At 47.5% G+C, this 24,620-nt stretch overlaps 1 protein-coding gene across 1 annotated transcript in view; it reads left to right on the top strand.

The window, feature by feature from the left end:
* Nucleotides 1–22,320, top strand: part of LOC146209677 (mitogen-activated protein kinase kinase kinase 7-like) — a 124,136-nt gene extending 101,816 nt beyond the window's left edge. Inside the window, exons 15-16 of the mRNA XM_084603012.1 lie at nt 9,033–9,120; nt 19,049–22,320. Of these exons, the coding sequence (XP_084459138.1) occupies nt 9,033–9,120; nt 19,049–19,207 (247 nt within the window). The 3' untranslated portion in view covers nt 19,208–22,320. The remainder of the gene's footprint in view (nt 1–9,032; nt 9,121–19,048) is intronic.
* Nucleotides 22,321–24,620: the final 2,300 nt, after the last annotated feature.

Here is a 24,620-nt window from a genome sequence, read left to right as displayed (position 1 = left end):
GCCGCAGCCGGCGCTTCCTGTACGTCGTCGTCTTTTTCATCGGAAGAGTCCTTATCATTCCGGGCAGCTTTTATGATCTGCTCATCACTCACATCTTCGTGAACAACAACACAAGCGTCAGCGCCGATGTATTCGTCGAGCTCGAGATTAGGCGGCACGGTTCCTATTTCTCCCAGCGTTTTCCAGGCGGCCGCGATCCCCGGAGCCGGTGACGCCTCTTCGTCGTCGTCTGTAACGCCTGGTGTTAGGCCAGCAGAGCGTACGGGTCGACCTTCGGCAAATCCGGCGTGCCTGAAATAGTTCACAATTACTGAGCGCCCCAGTGTGCTCCAGGCAGCAGACATAATCTGCAGTGCCACGTACAAGTCTACCTTCGTGTCTCGGCCGGTTTCAGTGTTAAAAAGCAGCCGCTGAATTAACCTCCCGCGGTAAGCGCGCTTCAGGCTAAGAATCACGCCCTGATCGAGAGGCTGTAAGACAGCCGTGCAATTGGGAGGGAAAAACCTCAGCTCCGTGTTAGTGAGCTTGACTTCGTCGGAGTGATGCGCTGAACAATTGTCCAAAAGCAAGCAAACTTTACGGCCCTGCCGCTTCATGTCGCGGTCGAATGCCATCATCCACTCGGTGAAAATAGCGCGGGTCATCCATGACTTGTTGTTCGCCTTGTACTGCACAGGTAGGCTACGAGTTCCCTTAAAACAGCGCGGCTTGGCACTTTTGCCTATGACTAACGGCGGACGCTTGTCCGAGCCATCCATGTTTGTGCAAAGCAGCACTGTGATGCGTTTTTTGCTGTGTTTGCCGCCGTGACAGCGCTGCCCCTTGAAGTCGAGCGTCCTAGCCGGCAACATCTCGTAGAATAGCCCGGTCTCGTCGGCGTTGTAAATGTCTGCAGGCGCGAAGTTGCTTAAAATTCCGGCCATGTTACTCGCCTTCCAAGCAGCTGCTCCGTCCACGTCTGCTGACATTGACTCGCCGCACAACACTTTTCCAACGATGTTATGGCGGGCCTTGAAACGGTTTAGCCAGCCAATGCTGGCTTTAAAATCATCAATGCCAAGTAGGCATGCATAGTTCAAGGCTTTCTGCTGGACGATGCTTCCGGACAGGGGGACGTTGCTGGCTCGTGCTTCCACAAACCACGCATGCACTGCTTTGTCCAACTCTTCATGGAGGGGCCGCGTCACCTTTTTGTGCTTCGAGGATGTGCCTGAAGCAAGTGCCATTCTCACGCTGTCCTTATTGCCTAGAATCGTTGACAGCGAACTTGCAGGAATTCCGAAGTCTTCAGCAATTGCCGCTTTCTTCCTTCCGCTTTCTGCTTGGGCGATTATTTGAGCTTTTTGCTCAAGGGAAAGAGTTTTGCGTTTTTTCACTTGCGTTGCCATCGTGTCCTGCGGATGAAAACTCGTCGTTGTCGAAGAGAAAGGCAGCGAGTGAACAACGCTACCACGACACAAAGCCAAAATGGCGGAACTGCAATCACGTGATTTCATGCTTAATGTGGCTTTGGATTTGACTTGGACTTCTCGCCAATAAAACTAGTTTCGGTTTCGATTTTGAACGCGAAAATTTCGTTGAAGCGGAAACGCTCTGCAAAAATGGTTCGTTGTGCAGAGAAATTTAGGCCATTAATTCTTATAGGATACTCGCGGGGAATAAAAAATTATTCGTTGTCGCGGAAATTTCGTTGTGGCGGTATTCGTTGTGGCGGGATTCAACTGTATGCAGTTTCTGCAAGAAAGGTCGAAAAATAAATACAGAAACGAAACTAAGCTGAAAATCAAGGCTAATGAACTCGCCCAGACCGCTTTTATTGCACTGAGAAGTAACGAGTGATTTTGCTTTGCTGTTTGTTGACGAGGGTCGGCACCACTGATCGCTCGTAGGTCATTAAAGCACTTAAAGCTGAACCACCATCGTCCAGCGAGCCGGCGACGCGGCGCAAAACGTCGATGGCGTCCTACACTTCATTCGTTGAAGGCATAACACGTGGTGGCTCGACCTCTGGGAATACATCACCGTCGGTCTGACATCGGATACTTTCCACCAGCGCCTCATCTGACATCTCTTCAGAAGTCACGGCACAGTCATCCGCATGCAAAAAGTCGCAGAGCTGCATGTCATCCGGGGCTGCTCCAATCACGCGCAATAAACCCCAAGCTTCGGCGAGATCGGGCGGCGATGAAGGCTCCAAGCGCTCCTCTTCATCGTCAGCTTGCGCAGTCTGAACTTCTTTTGTAATGCGGGCTTTTCTAAAACAGTTAGCGATAATGTCCGCACCCGTTTCTTGCCACGATGCTTCAAGCATCTCAACTGCTTGAAAAATGTCCACTTTCATCTCCCGCTGAAGACAAATGTTCAGAAGCAGCCTTTGAATCAGTCCACGCCAGTAGCTGCACTTCACGCTATTAATAATTCCTTTGTCGAGGGGCTGAATGAGTGAAGTGCAGTTAGCGGGCAAATACTGCAGTTCAATATTTGAAAGGTTGAGGCCTTCAACATGGTGCACAGCACAGTTATCTAGGAATAAGCAAATGGTGCGGTTCTGCTTCTTGACATCTTCATTAAATGCCTTCAACCACTCACCAAATATAGCCCGCGTCATCCACGCTTTCGTATTGGCTACGTATTTCATGGGCATCAGGTGCGTTCCTTTGAAGCACCTGGGGTGGGCACTCTTGCCGATAATCAGTGGGACGCGGTTGTCAGTCCCATCTGAGTTTACACACAGCAAAACAGTTATGCGAAGTTTGCTTTGCTTGCCGCCGTGGCAGACGTCACCTTTTAGGCTGAGGGTGCGGTTTGGAAGCAACTGATAAAAAAGAGCCGTCTCGTCACAGTTGTAGACTTCGGACGCGTCGTAGCGCTCCAAAATTGCTGGGAGTTTCTCTTCAACCCAAGAATTGGCAGCATCGCTGTCCGCAGACGAGGACTCACCGCTTATCATCTTTCTAGCGATGCCATGCCTCTTTTTGAAGCCTTGCAGCCATCCGTAGCTCACTTTTAGGTCATCAAAGCCCAAGATGCAAGCATAATCACGTGCCTTTTGTTGCGAGAGAGCGCCGCTGATCAGAAGATTTCTAGCTCTCGTGTCCATGAACCATGCGAACACCGCTTTGTCCACGTCGACATATGTTGATGGCTTCAGCTTCTTTTTTTTTGCCGCCAGCACCAGACTCTATTGCACCACGAATCGCATCTTTCGCGTTGAGTATGGTAGAGAGAGAGCTGGCTGGGATTCCAAACCTGGCAGCTATATCCTTCTTTTTTTCGCCTCCAGCAACGGCGTCCAGAATAGCAATTTTGTCCTCAAGAGACAATATATTCCGTTTTTTCGTGGATGCATTCATTCTCGATGTCTTAAAGCACCAACACGACCCGGCGCACAGATACACGAAGACAAAAACGAGATGCACACGTCGGAAGCAAGCTTGCCGGAACGACGTAGGGCAACAAAGAGATGGACCCGAAAAGCACCGAATGAAAACAAACAACAAACTTCGAGAAATGCCTGTCGCGCCACCTAGTGTCACGCATACGAAGTGGTGATTTCTGCATCAGTCAAAGAGTGGCGCTGCTAGCGGGGCGCCTGTTCATTATCATCATCACCACCGCGTGGGCGAGTAATATGCTCGCTCTGCGAATGTTTTTTTTAGGCGGTCATCATTCTTGATCATTAACTAACGAAAAAATCTGGCACAACTTCGCTCTATGTTCTTAAAATATGCGGCAAAAAGACTAGGCGGTTGACGGCCTGAATTCGTTATTTCAAGGTTCTCTCCCCTAGCCACTTTGTTACATTGAGGCCAAAAATACATGGGTTTTTATGGGACTGGCGACGGGGAATAGAAAAACTTCGTAAAATCGAGGAATTCGTAAAATGGAGGTTCGTTATAAGCAGGGTCAACTGTATAACGGTCACAAAAAAAAGCCATTTTAAAAATTTTGAATGAGAAATAAAAAAATCTACTTGCAACATTGTTTGCTCCATGTACTAAGCCGAAAAATGAAATTATTACTCTATCTGCAATAGGTGCCGAGATATTAAGGCCGCAAAACTGCAAGTGGTCGGCAATGCATGTTTTGAGAAAAGAGCAAAAAGTAAACGGGATTATTTAATGGACATTCACTGGTGCAATGCACGCATTTACAATTCGAAATGGCTAGAAACCTCCAGGAATGTAGTTTCTTTGCTTTCCAACGTTGAAGTCTCGCCTCTTTCATTTTGATTTGCAGTTACCGCAAATCCGCACGTTCCCGCACGTTCAGTTGTCGCTTTTCCGGCTGCGCGAGTCACATGCAGGCAGCAACATTTCTAAAAAACATTTTTTTTTAACGTACGTCGTTTTGCCACGTCCTCGCATCAAGACCACGGTGAGGTACGTTCATTGCGGAAAGAAATGTAATTTGGAGCTCTTTGCTGCTTCCTAGTGCGCTGCATTGCACGAAAAGTAAGTGCATTGACTAAGGACTATGAACGAGGTTTGATCGGCGCAAACACACTACGAAGACATGTCCCGCAGTTTACGCATTGGAGATTAAGTTTCACAGCGATTTCTTATCCACATTCACCTTTTTCAATGCGAATATCGCCGCGGTATGTTTTACACCTCGCCAATCTCGGCAAACTGTTTAGACCTGACGATCATGAACTCCGCCTCGCCAAGCGAACTGTCCACAGCGCTGCCGTCATCATTACGTAAATAATCCAACTGCTGCTTCATTGCCGCGAGTTCAAGCTTTTTCTGTTTTGAGCTTCTCTTTTTGCCCATCTGCAGCCTGCGATATCACTGTGTCGCAGCAGGTGCGACCGCTGGCAGTAGCAGTCTCCCGTGCACGGTGCTCCCATGCACGGTGCTCCCGTGCTGGGGAACTCGCTAGGCCTACTTCAGGCTCGTATAGCCAATTGTTCGGTGCACAACTTTTGCTGGCCTGAGTGCGCACAGTCGGTGCAGGGCATCATATGAGATGATTATTCAACAATTTTTTTCTCTTTTTCCCAAATTCTTGTCATGAATGCACCTTGCGGTTCGAAACAAAGCGCGGCCAGCATCATGTCTCCACCGTCTCCGTGCGGCTTGGGCGTGTTGAGCAGATGCTGCCAGCCAGTCCCTCCAACGCGGTGACGCCCGGCGTCGCGTGCACCCTGAAAGCCAATAGGATTGCAAATGCCACATTTTCTTTTTTGCTATATTTCATGCGATCAATGAGCGAATGTAAACAGCAGAGGCGGCAAATGAAGAAGAAAGGTGGCTCTTTTGAGTAGGATCAAGATGGCTGTGGTGCTGCGCATAAAATGGGAGCTACGCCTCGCGGAAAATGGTTGTCTTGGGTGCTGTTTTCGGCCCAAATTTGGGCGACATCGATTATATAAATTGGCATTGTAACTAAAATACCGATCCTAGCGATGAAAAGCTTGGCAGATTGGTACATAAAGAACTACTGATTTTGAAAATCGCATTTTCTAAAAAGTGATTTTTTTGCGATTGTTTGGTCCGAAAGACCTGTGTCACCCCTTAATGCCAAAGAGACTTAGCAACACATTGATTCTTGTGATGGCAGTGGCAAGCCACTATAACTTCCTCATTGTTTACGGCTTCTTTGCATTGCTACATCATTGCACTGTGGAGAAGCCCTTGTGATTGCTGACTGTCATTAAGGCTTAGGCCCGCTATACTTTGTTGCACGGGCAGAGGCTCTATTTTTCTTTCCTTTTGCATGCCTCGGCATAATATATGTCATTAAGGCTTCACTCTTCATTTTGTGTTCACTACACCCGGACCGCTGTATGTAAATGCGTAGTTGTAATTCTCAAATTGTTCACCCCTATGGCTCCATACCACTGTGAAGAAGCCACCACGCTTCTCCTATTCATGTCGTGCCTGCTTGGGAAAAGCCCTGTCGTGTGTTGGCTTGTCGCCTTTGATGCGTCATCTCTTTGTACCAAGGCCCTGCAGGGAGGACACCTTGGTAGATGAGTTTCGCTGCTTTCTCATTCTTCATAGGTCGAGCGCTCACAGGCTTATATGCTCATATATTAACCCATGTGTGGGTTGATCTTTAACGGAACAGTAAAAGCTCGCTAATTCAACACTGACGGGAGCGCTAAAAATTGTTGAATTATTCAAATGTTGAAATATCGAATTAACAACAAAAAAAAAAGATTTGGCTCAACATTTGGCAAAGAAATCTGTTATAGTTGTCTGCTTTTTCAGGCTAATTTGAGTGACTACGATAGCTCTAACAGCTGCCAGGTGCTCCGTGGCACGCGCACCATCAGGGATTTGTTCACAGAAGTCCTCCAGCACGGACAAGGCTTCTGCGGCTTCTTTCACCGTGCGCTTCGGCATTTGGGGCAACTGCTAACAATTGTCATCTTCCAACGAATTGTCATTGTCAGCACCTTCACTTCTTCATTTATTTCATCCTCGGTCCACTGACTGGCAACGGCGACACCATCATAGATCGACACTTAATCAGCAAGCTGCACTGCACAGAGCAAGACACTCTAGTAACAGCTGTCGTCTTCTGTGGTTGCGGCTGAGTCAGCTGCTTCGGTCGGCAGTTCCTCTGCACACCAGTTCGGTTGCACAAAACCGCTGTACAAGAAGCAGTTAGCAATGGTTTCTGCGTGAGTGTGGGCCCATTCATGAGCAAGAATGTTCAAAGCGCTAAGGAGCTTAATATCTTATTTTTTCCCCAGCTTTCATACACATAAGCATGTGTTGCAAGACGTGCGTCCTGTACTTGCATTGAAATGTTAAGTCCTGGTCCATGAGCTGAAGGGCTGCGATTGCATTCGGTGGGAGGAACACAAGCTTGATTCATTCCAGGCTTGAAAACTTGCAGTGAACACTGCGATTGGCCACAACCATGAGGATCTTCCTTTTTTCAGCTCCAAAGCACTGGTCCAGCTGATGAAGCCAAGATTGGAATATGCTAGATGTCATCCAAGCCTTCCTGTTGGCTTGATATTCAACTGGAAGGCGCCTCGCATTCTTAAAGCATCTTGGCTTCTGCGCCTTTTCGACGATTAGGAGCAACAGATGCTCTGTTCCCACCATTTTGGTGGCAGTAAGCACAGTAACCCTTTCTTTACTTCTTTTACCTGCTGTGCAGAGGTCACCTTTGAAGGTGATAGGTATTTCCAGGAGTGCCTTAAAAAACAATGCTGTCTCGCCGGCGTTGAATACATTCTGAGCGTCGAATGCAGCCAGATGTTCACGAAACCCGATCGTACGCCACTCCTCAATCACGTCTTCATCCATGGAAGCTCTTTCGCCACACACACTCTTAAAAGTCAGATAGTGACGACTTCTGAAACGAGCAAGCCAACCTTCAGAAGCTGAACTCTTCAACATTCATTTTTGCGGCAAACCTTCTAGCCTGGGCACTAATGAGTGGCCCACTCAAAGGGAAGCAAGCCTCACGTGCGTTTCTAATCCATTGCAGTACGGCTTCTTCTAGTTTTAGGCAGGCCGCCGTCCACAGTCGTTTTCTTTTGGCACTGTAGGCTTCACTGTCAAACGCTTCCATATTGCGGCTTTCATTCTTTACATAGGTGGCCAAGGTGGTCATTTTAACATTATACTTGTCTATTACATCGCAGCGTGAAGCACCGTCCTTGAGAGCCTTCAGTATTTCTACTTTCGTCGCTAGGTTCTTTGCCTGGTACTTTGGCCGCTTTGCTGGTGTTGCCATTGCAACAGGACACACAATGGTGAGGCGTGCATGCACTGCGCGCTACCTACTCGAAAGCAGCGCAGTAAACATGGTGGCAAAGTGTACATATACCAAAAAAGGCATTGTGTTATGGTTAAATAACCGCGATCGTAGCAGCAACACGTGACAGCGACGACACACGCCATAACGAGACTTGCTGTTGATAGGGTTAAGCGGACGACACCAACACGACTGCTACGATACAACAAAGCACGAAGAAATACGCAGGCCGGCCGCTACTTTGCTTCCTACGGCCTCTCTCGCGCAGCTGATGACTATGACTGTTGATGGCCTACCAGCCGTACAGTAGCGCCGCTCGTGCCAGTGTTTTTATTGCGAAAGCAATACTACGACAGCTAAAGCGAAACTTCGAGTAACCGCAGCTACGCCATGAAGAGGCGTAGCTACGGTCTTCTGATAAAATAATTAGCCTATGTCACATTTTAATTCACGTTACCGCTTTGCCACAGGCAGGAGCTGCCAACTCGGGTCACTCCTTTCATATGGGAGGGTGATATCAGAATCAGCCTGCCGGATCACTTTGCATTCTCATTACCCCTTCGACACACAGGCACGTCAATATGGCTTGGTTGAAATGTGACTTTATATGTGGGCTGGCAACTTACACTCTCGCATCATACCCTTAAAGGATGAGCTAATGTGGCACCTTACACTGATAGGGTGTGACAGGGGAATAATGTAGCAGGCAAAAGAAGCTCCTGCCATTGCTTTCACAATTCAACTAGGGTTAACCAGAGCTACACCACAACTAATTTCTTCTTTTTGCTCTCGGCTTACCGACCTGGTGGGTAGCAGAGTGAGGTTGAATTAGGCGACACACGGCAAAATTTGTTCGAATTAACAAGAGTTTCGCCCCATAGACTCCTATGTATAATTGTAGGGACGTCACGTGCATGTCAAATTATCTGATTTTCTGAATTAATGGGGATCGAATTAATGAGTTGTCATTGTATTATACAACCACAGTTTGTCAAAATTTTAAACATAGCACTTGGGAAACCGTGTTACCCGAGAACATAGTAATTAGAAGGAAACTAGGGAACTGAACCGGGTTAATTGGAGGACTATGGGAGAGGCCTTCGCCCTGCAGTGGGCATATTCAGGCTGAGGATGAGGGAACTGAATGCGAAATTTTAATGTTCGCAGTTTTTCAGCGTATGAAATGGGACTGTATCAGCGAGACAACTTCTGTTTGAAAACTGGCTATGGTGCAACCTTCTAATGCCGAGCGTTATATTTTGAGGCACTCTTGTCGTGAATGACTGGTGGCGCTCTTTGTGACGCAGCAAGGAGCTTGACAAGGAGCTGGAACTCCCCGTAAGTGAGCCACGGCGAACGTACTATGACGAGCAGGAGCAACTCGAACAGGAAACGGTACGTACCCTCCGCGGTTGCTTTCAGCTGGAGCCATCATGGTGGAGTCTTGCAGTGTGAAATATTTGGCAGAGAACGTTCAAATACATTCAGATAATTTTGAAACGCTTAATACAAGTATATTCTTAGTTTATAAGGGCTTTAAATTTATATTTCTACTTCTAAAAAGTGGTGATAATGAAAAGCTGATTTATTTAGCTCCAGGTACAGTAGAAGCTCATTTCATTCTAAATTAAAGAGCTGCAAAAAAAAATCATTTGAATTATTCAAACTTAGGATTATCTAATGGCCCCTAAGAAATTGAGAAGAACCACTGGCATTACGGTCCCAGTGTGCTGAAGGCCCCTCATTTCTGATTCTTGGCGACTATCTTGACTGCACAGCCGATCCACCTCAGGTGCGATACCCAGGGTGGCTACTCATGATATCAGAGGAGCTACATAGATATTGTTCAGAAGAGCGTGTTGTCGAGCTAGTTGGTTCTGCATAGTATACAAGAGAAATGCGCAACAACTTAGACAGGACATAGGAAGAAACACATACAACAGTTCACGAGCGCAACTACCAACTGTTTAATGGTGTGAAGCAACAACAGCATATATACAAAAAAGCAGAGCATGCATAAAGATAGAGCAGGCACACACATCACAAACATCACGGTGATATTGTTACGGGGTAGTTCAGCTTGAAGCAGAGGGCGGACTTGGAAGACAAGGCTTTCAAACAACAGACGTTTTCTGCAGGCACCAGCCGACTCTGCTCGAACGTCGTCTTCTCTAATACTCACGAGAGTCTTCTTCTTCTTTCCTTATGCGCATATCAGTGCATGCACCGCCTAATGTAACACTACCCCGCCGGCTGAAAAACACCGTCCCGGTGCGTACTAGCGTCCAAACCAGCATCCGTGTAGTACGGCTTGAGGCATGCAACATGGACCGTCTGTGTGCATGGTGTAGAGGTATGGCGTGCGGGATGCAAGGGTGCAATTTCGTATGTCACTGGAGTCATGTCGTAAAATACGGTAGGGTCCTGTATTAACGGGGCAAAAGTTTTTCTGAGTGGCCAACGCGGTGAGCTGGGGTCCAAAGCAGCACGAGAGAGCCGCAAGAATACTGGGTGTTGCGATGACAGGAATCATAGCAACATTTCTGGGAGTGCTGGTAGGCTGCGAGTCGATTGCGAGCAACAACGCGGGCAGCATCAGCATGGGCTATGGCATCACGAGCATATGAGCTGACAGTGGTGACAGACGGGAGCAGGCTGTCAAAAGGAAGCAGAGGGTCACGGCCGTATAGAAGATAGAAAGGAGAGTAGCCGGTAGTGTCGCGACAATACGAATTATATGCAAATGTCACAAATGGCAGCGTTATGTCCCAGTCGCAGTGGTCATCAGAAACATACATAGACAACATGTCAGTCAGTGCCCGGTTAAGGCGTTCGGTAAGCCCGTTCGTCTGTGGATGGTAGGCAGTTGTGAAGGAATGACGAACGTTGCACAACCGTAGAATCTCGTCGACTATACGAGCAAGAAAGCAATGGCCATGGTCGGTGAGCAGTTGGCGGGGAGCTCCATGGACAAGTATAACGTAGTTGAGGAGAAAAGCAGCGACATCAGTTGCACAACTGGTTGGTATTGCTTGTGTGACCGCATAGCGTGTGGTGCAATCAGTGGCCACCGTAATCCACTTGTTCCCCGATGCGGACAGTGGAAAAGGCCCTAGAAGATCCAGACCTCCTCGAGAAAATGGGCCTATGGGAATGTCGATCGGCTGCAGAAGTCCAGCTGGTAAAACTGATGGCTTTTTCCGGCGTTAACAGCTGTCACAAGCAGCCATGTAGCAGCGGACTGCGCAGTATAGGCATGGTCAAAAGAATCGACAGCGCACACTGTCGTATGTGCGAGAGACGCCTAGATGACCCGCTGTAGGAACTTCGTGAAGCTGTTGATGGACGGCTGTGCGCAGGTGCTGAGGGACTACTAGTAGGTCGGGGCCAGCAGGTCGCATATTGTGCCGGTATCAGGTGCCATCGTGGAGCACAAAGAAACGAAGGGAAGGGTCATGGTGATCGGCGCTGAGGTGATTGACAATTTCTCGAAGCTGAGGGTCCTGGCGTTGCTCACAGCGAATGTTGGAAAAATCAGAAATAGAGAGCACGCAAGTGTCATTGTCACATTCAGGTTGACTTGGCGGATCTATTTGATGGCGGGAAAGGCAATCGGCGTCTCGATGCAACTGGCCAGACTTATATACTGAAAAATTGTACTCCTGAAGGCGCTAGGCCCAACGTCCAAGGCGGCCAGTAGGGTCTTTGAGTGTAGAACACCAACAAAACGCGTGGCGGTCAGTGACTACTGTGAATGGCCGCCCATGCAAGTAAGGGTGGAACTTCGTAATGGCCCCAACTAGAGCTAAGCACCCACGTTTAGTGATGGAATAATTCTGTTCGGCCACAGAGAGAAGTCGGCTGGCATAGGCGATGACGCGAGAGGAACCGGCTGACGTGCGAAAACGGCACCAATTCTATGACCACTTGCGTCGGTGCATACTTCTGTGGGCGCTGATGGATTGAAGTGAGCCAACACTGGCGGACCGGTGAGGTGGGCAATAAGAGTGACGAAGGCGGTCGATTGTTCGTGGCCCCAGGAAAAGGAGACCTCTTTTTTCAGAAGCTGTGTGAGCAGACGGGCGATTACCGCGAAGTTTGGTACAAATCGGTGGAAATATGAGCAAAGTTCGAGGAAGCTACGCACGTCGCTGCTAGATTTCGGTATAGGGAAATCCCTTACAGCACGAATTTTGTCAGGGCCCGGCTGGATGCCATGGGTGTTGACTAAATGTCCTTGGACCTTGAGTTCCCGGCGACCAAAGGTACACTTCTTGGAGTTCAACTGAAGGCCAGCTCACCGGAAGACGCCAAGAATAGCCGAAACACTATGGAGGTAGTCCTCAAAGATTGATGAAAATACGATGACGTCATCGAGGTAGCACAAACGTGATCCATTCGAGCCCACCTAATAGGAAGTCCATCATGCTGCACTTGAAGGGTGCATGGGCATTACATAAGCCGAAAGGCATCGCCTTGAATTGGTAGAGGCCATCCGGGGTGACAAAAGCTGTCTTTTCACGATCTCTTTCGTCTACAGAGATCTGCCAATATCCAGAATGGAGATCGATGGAGGAGAAGTATTTGGCATCATGCAGGCAGTCGAGGGCGTCATCAATCCTTGGAAGAGGGTGCACATCTTTCTTTGTTATCTTGTTTAGGTGTCGATAATCTATGCAAAACCTCCAGTTGTTGTCTTTCTTTTTGACGAGTACTACCGGAAACGCCCAAGGACTGCTCGACGGCTCAATAATGTTGCTTGCCAACATTTTCTCTACTTCTTTCTGAATTATCCGGCATTCGGAAAGAGCAACACTGTAAGGCCGTCGGTGAATAGGTCAGGTATTTCCGGTATCGATGTGATGTGTGATGACGGACGTTTGGCTCAGGGATCCATGACCAAAATCAAAAAATGTCGCTGTATGACCGCAGAAGGCCGCCAAGGGCACTGGCATATTCGGGACGCAGGTCAGAGGCAACCATGGCTGAGATGCGGTCCTCCGGACTATGTGACGGGACAGGTTGTGCAGGTACCTCGGCGTGACGGTCGGACAGCACTGCAGAAATAGTAAAGCTGGACAAAGGTGACAGCTCAGCAAGGAAAATGCCCTCCGGGAGAACTTGCGAAGACATGCTGAAGTTGAGTACAGGAATATAGGTGAGGTTATTCTCTACGTGTACAATGTTATTAGGTAGGACGATGTTGCGCTGTAGAGGGACGTCAGTGATGGGGTTGATAACATAGTCGCCGTCAGGAAGGGAGGGAAAAGGTGACATGGGCACGTATACTGCCGCCTCGGGAGGTAGGCGAGTAAATGTACTGGAGCGGAGGCGAGGCTGGGAATGGCCAGCACTGGGGTCGTGAACACAATGGGGCAGGGCTAGGCGCAGAAGTCCGGAGGAACAATCAGTGAGAGCGGAATGGGCTGTGAAAAAGTCTAGGCCTAAAATCACATCTTGAGGACAAGTAATAAGGACAGCGATGAGCACAGGGACGTGGTGGCCGGCGATGCTAACGCACGCAGTGCACATTCCGATGATGGTAGCAGTGTTTTCATCAGCAACACGAACTGTGGAGGTGTTAGCGGGCGTACGAACGTTTTTGAGGCGCTGGCGGAACAACGTACTAAGGACTGAAATATGGACTCCAGTGTCAATGAAAGCGGGCATAGGGACTCGATCAAGTTGGGGCACGGCCGGTCTCGAGGGAGAGAGCGCGCGCTCTTTCTTACGGCCTTCTCAATCGCCGCGTGAACAATGGGAACTTTTCTCCTTGAGTCACGCTCTCCGCCGCCGCAAGGGGCGCGACCTGCTCACCGTTCGCTCCGCATCTGCTTCAGTGGTGGCGGGTGGCATTTGCCTGGTTTCGCGCTGTCGCCCGCGGGTTTCGTGGTGAGTGCACCCCCTAAATGAACGATTACAGAAGGTAGATGCTGCAGCGGCATCCTGCCAGCGTGCTACACACGTGAATGGAGTCTTTATATTAAAAAACACTGTCGCTCAGCAAACGCTCGACAAGCATATGACATGTATTGCGGCATGGTATCTACTTTTGTTCATTTTAATCTCAATTTTTTCCCAAGCCTGTACAAGAAGATGAATAAAAAAAGTGAATGAGCAGTGATCACATCGAAGCTTCTTAATTGAAGGCAAACATAACAGCAACAATGGCAAAACCGTCTTTCGGCGCTAGATGAGAAACCATCGAGGTAACACCGAAGATGAAAATAATTTTATAAAAATGTAATGTAAGTTGCACAATGCTTACATGACATAAAGTATTAGTATAACGTCAGAGTAAACGCTTTTAAGTTTTGTTTTCTTTTTTGCTATAATTTATAGACCAGCAAACGTTTTATGTTGTATTATAAACATTATTTTAATTTTGCAAATAAACGTTGGTTTAATGAAATGTTTACATGATATCATGATTATTTCATGAAAAAACAGGAAATCTATTTCAAGCCCTAATTAGCAATATTTTCTTTCTTTTCTAGTATGTTTTTGAACTAATAGGTTCTTGTAACTATCTGTGCAGTAATGCCTGCCTTAGAGAGCAATCGCTGCCCCATTATTTTGGTAGAATGCTTTGCTTAATACACATTCGCCACTGTTAATCAAGGGACACTCCTCAATAATGAATATAAAAGCTTTTCTCTGTGCTATTTATTCAGATCGAGGTGATAGGAGTTGTATGTCGCGCTGTATTGTGCGCCTAGGCACCTTGTGTCGACACCGACGAAATCATTTCAGCTCTGATGCAATCAGTAACTGAGGAACTGAAAGAAATGATGGTATCTCCTGTCATCCCATTACCCACTGTCACGTATTCTGGTTTAGCTTACGTCGCTGGATACATTAATTGTAAAGCTAATCAGTGACTTCGGGTGTGACGCTTGTGCTATCCTTCTTGAAACCAGGAAAAGAAGCAGCCCCATGTACACTATTCTGCGAGGACAAGATTCTAGCGGACTGCATTATCCAAAACCAGAGTTTGTAGCCCTCTTGGACAAGGTTGTGTCTTTTTTTTTTTGAAAAAGCTGTCGTGCACCTACCACACACAAATGTCCTTGAAGTCCTTCAAATCTAATTAATCCAGCCAACACTTGAGAACTCACCTTTGCTGAGTTGCCTGGAAGGCATTGACAATAGCCATGCTATAAGGTCCGCTTCTTTAATATGTGAGAAATTTCTCAGAATCCTTCTTGTCAATTATGCTAAGAAGGTGACAGACAGGAACGAAAGGCCAGCTCCTTATGTGCACAAACCGTCCAGAAAGATTTTGAGACTAATTTTCTAGCCGCATGTACCGTTTTGATGAATGAGTGCAATGTGTTAACTTTGAAGGACATTTTTTTTATTGCTTGCTGCTCTTTTCAATTATGCATATTTGTTTATGCCCATTTCCTTGATTAAATGTTTTTTTTATCCCTGTATTAATCTGACGACTGTCTATGTGTGCGTCAGTCGCGAGATTACGTATACATCTGCTGTCTTTCAACCTACTGATTTGTTTTGAACGAAGCTAGAACAGTCCACTTCACTAGACAACTGAAATTTTAACTGTATGCGTAAATTTTTGTTCCTTACTCTGAATCTCAGACGTGCTATGAATTTTCGTCAGTGCCTCTTTTGCTGTAAACGAAAACGGCAGCGGTTGACAGAATATCCACTGAACAGTTTGCCATGCACTAGCGTCAGGTCGTGCTATACCTGCTTACAGCTTTCAAAAGCACACTGCATAAAATGGTACATATAGTTTTGTGAAAAAATTTAGGGGCAAAAAGTGTTGATGTAAGTGCACCCGAAAGTTCATTCGATCGTGCGCGACAGCACTGACGAAGGCGCGCGCGCTCTCGCGCGCACGCACATTATTGACTATTTTATAGCTCATACACGATAAATCAGACACTGATTACGGCTTCTTCCTATAAGCCATAAGGGGTGAAATATCAGGACCTGTCGGTTGCAACCGATGCGGGCGGAGCGAAGAGCGAGCGCGCGTTTCCCTTGCGCGTGAACGGCTGTAGCGGAGGAGCAGCAGTGGGGCGGTGGCGACCCCACCGAGGCGCGGCGGGCGGTGGAAACAGACCCCATTGGAGAGGCCGTAAGAGAAGAGGGAAACGCGCTCTCCCTCGAGACCGGCCGTGGTTGGGGCATGGTGCAGTGGTCGAAACACAGTTGGCTGTCTGGGTTGGTAATGCAGTGTCACGTCCGGGCGCTGTGTTGCCTAGTTTCCCGAGTAGGGGCCTTGGTACATTGGGGACAAGCTGCGGCGAGAAGTAGGTGATCGGGAACGGTGGGCTTGAGGCGATGGCGAACAGCTAGGACGACGGGCTTGCTCAATGTTCTCGGTACGAAGATGTACTGGGGTGACAGAAACACATCGTGGTGCATAATAGTCATGGTGGACAGGGCTGTAATAAGGGCGAGAGGGGGGAGCCGGACAGCTGCGGCAATAGCGGGACGTATGGCCAGCCCGACAGCAGACGAAGCAGATAGGCCTATCGTCAGATATGCGCCACTCCGCAGGATTGCGGGTAGGGTAGCGCGGTGTGTAGGGCGGTCTTGTGGCAGCAGCAGCAACCACTGGTATTGGCTGTGGTGCAGGGGGTGGCGTGGTAGGATTGGAGACGCGACCCACATTCGCGAATTCTTGGCGGACGACAGCCTGCATCATAGCTATTGTTGGCTCAGGAGGTGATGTAAGTGTAACAGGAGTCAAGGCCTCGATTTTCCTGCGGATGATAGTAGTGAGGTTGTTTTGACATGAAGGCTGCTGCAAAGGGGGCAGATCGTCACATGAGGATGTAGTCGCCGTGTTGGGAAGGCGCTCAAACCGATGGACAATGCGGTGCTGCTTCGCCTGTTCGAAACTGCGACAGACTTGCAGGACTAAGTCCAGCGTAGAGCAGTCTTTGCAGAGAAGTATATTGAATGCGTCATCAGCAATACCCTTAAGTATATGGCCCAATTTATCATCTTCGGTCATGGAGGTATTCACCTTTCGACACAGAGCGAGAACGTCCTGTATGTAGGCGAGTATGACTCGGTTTACGATTGAGCACAAGTAGCCAGGTCTTTTTTGGCTGCCAAAGCTCGCCCAATTGGTTTGCTGAATATGTCCTGCAGTTTTTGTTTGTAGATGTCTCACGTAGGCATCTCCTGCTCGTGGTTGGTAAACCAGGTGTTTGCCGTTCCCGCTAGATAGAGATTATGTTTGCAAGTAATATGCTAGCATCCCATCCATTCTTGCTGCATCTTTCGTATTCGTAGAACCAATCTTCAACATCCTTCTTGTCTTCACCGTTAAAAATAGCGGATGGCAGATTTTGGTTAAAACCATTGGGGCAGCTGGAGTTTCCGTAGCGGGTGTTGCGTCCTGAGGTGCCATGCTTACTGTGGTAGTCGGTGGGGTGAGCTCGGGGAGATGGCGTTCACTGCGCAAATCGAGATTTCTGGTGCAGAAATACGAGGAGCTGTGGCAAGGGGGATCGGATATATTGTATAAGTCTGACAGTGACAGTGTTTTCTACTTCCATTCTTGCAGTCAAGCTGTCATTACATGTCAGTAAGCATATATGCAACCAAGATACTGCTGCATTCTTGAAAACAAACGCATCTCGCAACTACAGTCGAGCCCACTTATAACAGCCCCACTTAAGACGAACGCTCGCTTATAACGAACAAGTCCGGTGCAACCGTCAAAATATATATTAGGGCTCTGGCGCTCTGTCTCGGCTACAACGAACATCTGTGCTACTAACCGATCGGCTACAGCGGACGCCTTGGTGCCGCAGACCGCTGTCCTCATGCTCAGATCCGTCGATCCTGGGCTCTGCAAGCCGTGACAGTCGGCATTCCCGATTCCCCCACGGCATTTCGCCCGAGGCATGAGGGTGGGGCGCAGACGCAGTAAGCTACTTCCCGGTTTATCTCATGCAGCATCTCGCCGGAGGAACGAGGAGTGGCCCAAATGCGGTAAGCGACTTCCCGGGTTATCTTCTGCAACATCGGCGGATGCGCAGAGGAGCGGCGACACGGCAAATAAAGCGCCGAAACGAAAAAACAAAAACCTAGCCAAGCCTGCACTGAACGCGTGTTGCAGCTCGAGGCATTGTGAGCGACCACGCAACATTTAACACGCTCGAAACCATTCAGAGGAACAGAACACACGGTTCACAAAGTACAAAGACAGCCAACAACGACACCGGAGCAGACGATGCGGGGAGGTAGCCGGAGGAGACCGACACGTGAGCGGGCGCAGCAGCCAATAGCAGTCGCTTAAGCGCGTGCTTTGCCCAATCGCAGCCTTGAATTCGAGCACGGGAAACTCGATAGCCGGCGCGAGGCTTCGAATCATTTATTTAAAGGTACATTCTGCATCACTGAAGTCGTCAAACTAAAGCGTTAAGGATGAATGGACAACACTGCCGAGCCGAAAGTAGGCGCGCAAGTGTGGGTGATGCGAACATTAAAATCTCTAGTTCAGCCAATCTAGAGAGACTTTCCCCGTTTACAAGCGTTGTACGATGTTGACAGTGGCGACATCTGGCAGTGGCTTTGAGTACCTAAGCACTGCACTCTTTTTGCTTTGTGCACACAGAGAAAAATGATGTGTTCATATCCTTTTGATATTGCTCATTATGCTCCTGATAAGCAATGGAACATCTGGTGCCCTTGTTAGTGTATTATTACTAGAGTTTCTCGCTTATTTCCTGCATTCGTAATTTACAAGTTTCCATCTGCTAGCAGTGTTTCACTAACTTGTTAGTTTATTTTGACAGCTGAAACATGGGAACCTCGACATTAATAAATTTGCCATTGAATGAAATTTTCGGCTGCAAGTAGGACTTCGTTATATCGAGGTTCGACTGTGTCATTACTTTGAGCCAATTTAGGGAGTTAGGAATACCCTATTTTCTTAAATGTATGTGCAGCTGTAAAATGCTGTGAAAAATAATAAATCTACCAGAAAGACTGAAAAACTTACCACTGGCTAACACAACTGTGCAACTTGAAATTCAGCAACATCTGTCCGTGCTGTGGTAGGTGTGCCATTTGGCACGTTGCAGTGGTACCCCCTTTACGCAGAGCATGAATGCTCAAACATTAGTTTATGCCTTTTTTTGTAGAGGGTGCCGCTCTCCCTTGTGCAACATTTATCCTTGATGTTAGGCTAACAGTGTCACAGAATTGAGGAACGTGCCCAAGCTGTCAGTGGGAAAAATTAAAGTTTACTCTCTTCGAGTTGGTCGTCTACAGTGTTGCTTTTCATGGGATATGAAACACTGTCCCTGACAGATGCAAACAAACACTGCAGGAGCAGCTGAAGCTCCTGCGTGAGAGCCTGAAGCAGCAGCTGCAGCGCCTGAAAAAGCAGCAGCAGCCAGGACACAACCAGCACAGCAGTCAACCAGGAAGCCAGCCAGGCAGTGGAAATGGAAATGAGGACTGGGTCATGGTCTCCATGCCTCGATAGTGCATTCCACGAGCCGCTTTTATGTACCCAGACACCGTCATATTTTAGCGCGTTTTCGGTCCGGTGGTTTATCGCAGTCTGCAACTTGGAGTGGTGGCTGGAGAGGATGGGTGGCTGCAAATTTATGGACATTGATGCTTGTTTTCTTTTTTTTTTTTCTACGCACATACGCGGTATGGCGAAGTGTAAACTGGCACCTCACAGATGTTTGCTGCAGTCAAAACCTGGTGATTGATTGAAACCGTCATTAAATGTATACAGTCGCCAACCGATTTTTTAGACTTGGCAGGACCCAGGAAATGAGCCGAGTAATCAAGCAGTCCGAAAAATCCATGAACTTAAAAAAACTTTCGTAGAAAAACCAGCTTTACAAATTTCAGACTTTGCTGCTCCTCATGTATCGTTTCTATGTCGATAATAGGGGTTACAGCATATAGCAATGTGCTACTGTTATCTGCTTCCGCGCACCACCATGCGCATGTGCTTGCATGGTCAGATATGGTGGGCGCGGCCGCCAGTGAGAGTGCACTGGTTGGTGCCGATGCACCAGGTATGCGTGTCACCGGGAAGCACACAACTCGCCTAAGGTGGTAAGCAGATGAGCAATGATGCCTTGTTGAAGTGGATCATGCCAACCTATAACTACTGTAGTCCTTCCGTTAGAATATCTCGGCTAGCCATGCTGTCCATGTCACTTCACGATGTACTGTGGCGCAGCTCGAGGTCACACTCACGCCACGGAACGAATGCACGTGCCGAGCAAAGCAAAAACATTCAGTTTTTATGGGTAACGACAGCAGCGAAGACCACGAAATGGAACTCGCGGGAAAAAAGCGAGCAGAATGAGAGCTTCCATTTATTAACCCCCTCCCCTACCCCTCCTGCTTTTCCCCGCAGCGGTGTCACTGTCAGAGGGAGCTGCAGCATACGGTGCTCACGTTCTATTTTCATTCGGATTGTGTGTTCTTCGTAGGCTTCCGTGATGACAGTGGCGAGCATTTGCTACTGCCTCGAATGGCAATGATGATCCGATAGCCAATTATGTTAGTCCGTCCGAATGACTCTGCTTCACCTGTCTTTGACAGCCGTGCAAAACCAGTTGTTTGGGACGATGCCTGCTCGCATCTAAGTCATGACGAAAAAACAAGCCTTCGACCGAAAAAACGATTACTGCATTTGCTAGAGCCAAATTTGGTCTGAAAAAATCAAACTTTCGGACACCACGGAGTCCGAAGTATCAGCTGTGAAAATGCGCATGTTCCTATGGGGCACGTGACGGTCCCTGAATGAAGTTCGAAATATCACGCAAGTCTGAATTTTTGGAGTCCGAAAAATCGGTTGGCTGCTGTATTTATGGTTCCTTGGGTTCACTCATTTAAGCTGGCGTAGAAGAAGGGGGTACGGTTGGAATGTAATTTTCGGAAGACAGTTATGCAGAAAGTTAGAAAAGAAAAATTTTATTTTGCTGAATCTGCAAGCAGTGTGTGAACATTCTTCTAAAATGAAACTATGCAGAGTACATGAGGTTATGACAAAACTGCTATATTTAAACATATGAAACAACCATGGACATAACATGAGGTGGGAGCATGGGAAATAGAGAAAGTGAAAAACATTTACAATTTCTTCAAGCCAGTCAACTACGGTTGAGGTACCAGGGATGCGGAAAATAATTGAGGCAGCGTGCATAAGTAGTACTGAAGCAATGGATGTGTTGATATTTTAGAGGCAACATGTATATGCTCATGACCTCGTCAACTGTGACAGAGCCTTGGATGCTTTAACACGCAGTCTTGCAAGCAGCAGCCTCGGTTATTACTATGCTACCGCTGCTACGGGCTTCGCATTTCCATTGACGTTTTTTTTCTTAATGGCCCGTGTCTTCCTACCACATTTATAGTTGCCCTGTTCTATGCCCATGCATACCGTGCGACTCCATGGCCTTCAAAAAGGTGGTTCTTTCTAGCAGCTAATGAGTCTGGTAATGTAAGTTGCTGTAGTCATCTTGAGAAATAGCAGGAAAAAATTCAGTTTATATTTATACCTTGCCTTGAAATAAAACTGAAGTGAGGAAAGCACGCTATGTTCATGTAAATATGCCAAGTTATTTTAGCTTTTAGGTATGTGCTGTCCAGAGACTATGATACCTTTTATGTACAAATTGAAGCCACATGCATCATTATCTGCTATGTGGCTTTTTTGTTTATGTGATGAACATTTTGGATGGGACATAAAAATGGGACGAATGTGTAGTATGGAATGCTGTGCATGGGTCTCCTAAGCTGTCGGTTTGGCCATGCTTTCTAGGACATGGTTTGTAGAAAAATTATGGCCATGTTGCATCTCCTCATGATGCATGGCACAATGTTTTTTTTTTTCTAAAAAAAGTTATGTTGTTTCTGCCGCCTTCTTGACTGTACTCTCACGTTTTGCTCTGTGCCGCCTTCTTGACTGCACTCTCGTGTCTTGCTCTGTGTGAGCAGCTTGCTTAAGGGCCAAAGGTTTTGCTTGGACTTATTACCTTCCCAACACAGGGGGCTTCTCTACTGCTTATCTATAACAGCCTGTCTGGGTCTTATTTTATTTTCGTAGATGCGTTGCCACATGTGTGCAGAGTTGCAGTCATCAGCCACTTGAGAGCATTGCATGTGAAAATGAGAAGAAAGTGAATCATTGTTGCCCCTAGAAACGTACAATAATCACCCTGGAAATTTTTCTAGTACAAATTAAGTGAGCCCGTATGTAGATTATATATAGTATATATGGGTGTGACCTACATTGTTCATAGGCACACTTCACCAATGTTTGTTGGCTTCTGTGAAGTCCTGCAGAAGACACGATCCCTGTGTACTCCATTTGATAGGACATTTGCTTGTGGCCAGTGCATGTACTCTCGGCATTGAATGGTGTTTTGGCAGAGGCTCAGTGGTTAGAGCACTTGACTACTAGACCGGAGATCCAGAATTGATCCCAGCCATGGTGGCCAATGTCAGTGTGTGCTAAAGAGCCCCAGCTGGCCAAAATTGCCCACAGCCCTTCACTGCGCATCCCTCATAGTATCTTTTATGTATTACTAGCGATGCCTTGTTGGTCATTAAACAGTCCCGGGGATGTTTTCACTGTTTGTAATCAAGGATCGCATTTGTGGTGATCCTTAACCCCTGCTTTTTCTTTTATAGTTAAAGCTACACTGCGCTAGGTTTTCAAGTCGTAGGTGTCTCACCATGGTACCGTGTATGCTGTTGCCTAGCAACTCGCGTGGTATAGACTGAGAGCTGGGCCCGGAGTTCGAGGAGGAAAGAAGAAGGAAGAGAAGACAGACAGAGAACTCTATAGTTGGTAGAGGCGAACGTCTACAGCGAGTTACTAGGACAGAAGGTACATTGGAACGTTGTGACAGTGGCACATTAAATCCAAGTGTCCGTAGAAACATTTGCTGCAACACTCACAGCTTTCACTCTATGGCTAGGTTCAAGCCATGCTTAAACCCTCACAATTCTTTTTGTCTCTCTGTTATGCTAAGATAGAGGCAGTCATGGCTTCTTCGGTGTCAAGTTGCAAGTAATGCTGCTGTGATTGTGAAGGATGTGCAAGCAAGCTGGCCAACAATGACGGCGCAGTTGTAAACGAGTGACGGTTTGGTACTGCCCTCGGCAAAGCACAGCTGGGGCAGTGTGCACGTTGGCTTCCTTTTTTTTCTACGAGTGAGGTATGGGCTGGGTGATGGCCTGAGTAGCAGCGGCACGAGTGCTAAGGATTTGACTGTTTCTGTGCGTGCGCACTGGACCCTGTTGGCTGCTTTTGTGTGTTCAACACCTTATGTGGAACATCTTGCATAATTTCACAACTTAATTCCAAATGTCAACATTTATGCACCATTTAGAAGATTATCTTAGTCTTGGCAGTTATTTCTTTTCTTCCATTACAAAACTGCATGTGTGTGGGTGCCTATGTGAAAATAATTCATGCGCAGGTACTCAATTTATTTGCAGGCCCGTATACGGTCAGTAGTACCCTTGGACGTCTTCATTACAATGAGGAAACCATATGCACAATCCCTGCAGAGCGCTGCAAAGAAGCAGACTCACGACTCCGAGTCCCTGTGTCCCTTTGATTAACCAGCCACCCTGCCAAACCACCGGAAGAAAAAGAACAAAAGCAAAGACTGTGAACGCATGCAATCGGCGCTGCCCGCACATCGCTCCTTTTGACTGAGCAGCACCAGCAGTGCGGCTCTCTCGAGGAGAAAAAAGAAAAGCCCACCCAGGACCAGCAAACATTTTCTACCTTCTTCCCTCCAATCAGCACGGGTCTTGAAGGAAAAAGGCGCCTCGACATTACCCTGATGTACAGGATAAGGACACCCAGAAAACAGGTTAGAATCGGGAGAAGGTACAGGAAGAAATCAGAATGGACAGGAAAGGCTCGCAGCAGCCCTGTCCAAGTTGGAGTCGTCAAGGCAAGAGAAGAAATAGTTCCTTAAAGTTGCAGTTTTAAGGAACGGCAGTTCTGAATTTCTACAGAGAGTTTTTATAATAATACAGCTAGCAACCTTCTTTCCAAGGCTGCGGTGTTTATAGTAAGTTGCATATCTCGTTATGCCTACCCTCTGAATAGAAAAGCCTTTGTTTTCAGCAAAACCCTGTTTGCTTAATTTGGAGCATTTTAAGGAACTGCAGAATTGGCATTAATAGGCACTACTGAGTGGGTGAGTCGGTAATATTTATTTAATAAAGCTGGCTCAAAGGCCTAGTCACAAGAAATAGGGATTAGGAACAGGGAGGCCACATTTTTTTACGTCAGTGCCTGCTTCATGTTCAATCTCCCATGGGGATAGCAACATGGGTCAGGTCTGATCGTTGTCACCTTCTACCGCTGTTCGACTCCCTGATTAGTCTCAACACCTTTGCTATAGTCGAGGGACTGGAGAGCATCCACTGAAAATGCCAGCTTGATTCAGCGCAGCATGGGGCGCCATGCTCTGGCGGTACAAATGTACAAATGTGGGGGCAAAGCCCCCTGCACAATTTGCTGAGCTAGCGTGATACGATGATGGTGTGATGTAACAAGCCGAATCGCTTCGATTTCCCATCCACACCACCTCCGGCAAATTTTGTGGCGGCACGCGCGTGATGTGGAGATAATGTTACCCAAAATTGATTAACTTAACAATATATCCATCGACGTAAGCTAAACCGGAATATGTGACAGTGGGAAATGGGATGGCAGGAGATGCCATCACTTCCTTTAGTTCCTCTGTTACTGATTGCGGCACAGCAGTATTTTTTTTTTTTTGCATCGACGCAAGGTGCCTTGATTTTGCTCTCAGAGGAAACGTCCATGTAGTCAAGTGCCGCTAGCTGTTACGGCCCTCACATCTAGCATGTCGTTCCCTTCCGCACATTAGCATTAC

Source organism: Amblyomma maculatum, chromosome 1 (genome assembly GCF_055883805.1).
Source record: "Amblyomma maculatum isolate TAMU_Amacu chromosome 1, ASM5588380v1, whole genome shotgun sequence".
In the NCBI taxonomy this organism is placed as follows: domain Eukaryota; kingdom Metazoa; phylum Arthropoda; class Arachnida; order Ixodida; family Ixodidae; genus Amblyomma; species Amblyomma maculatum.
Note: the sequence above shows the minus strand (reverse complement) of the source record. Positions and strands in the feature narration are given on the sequence as shown.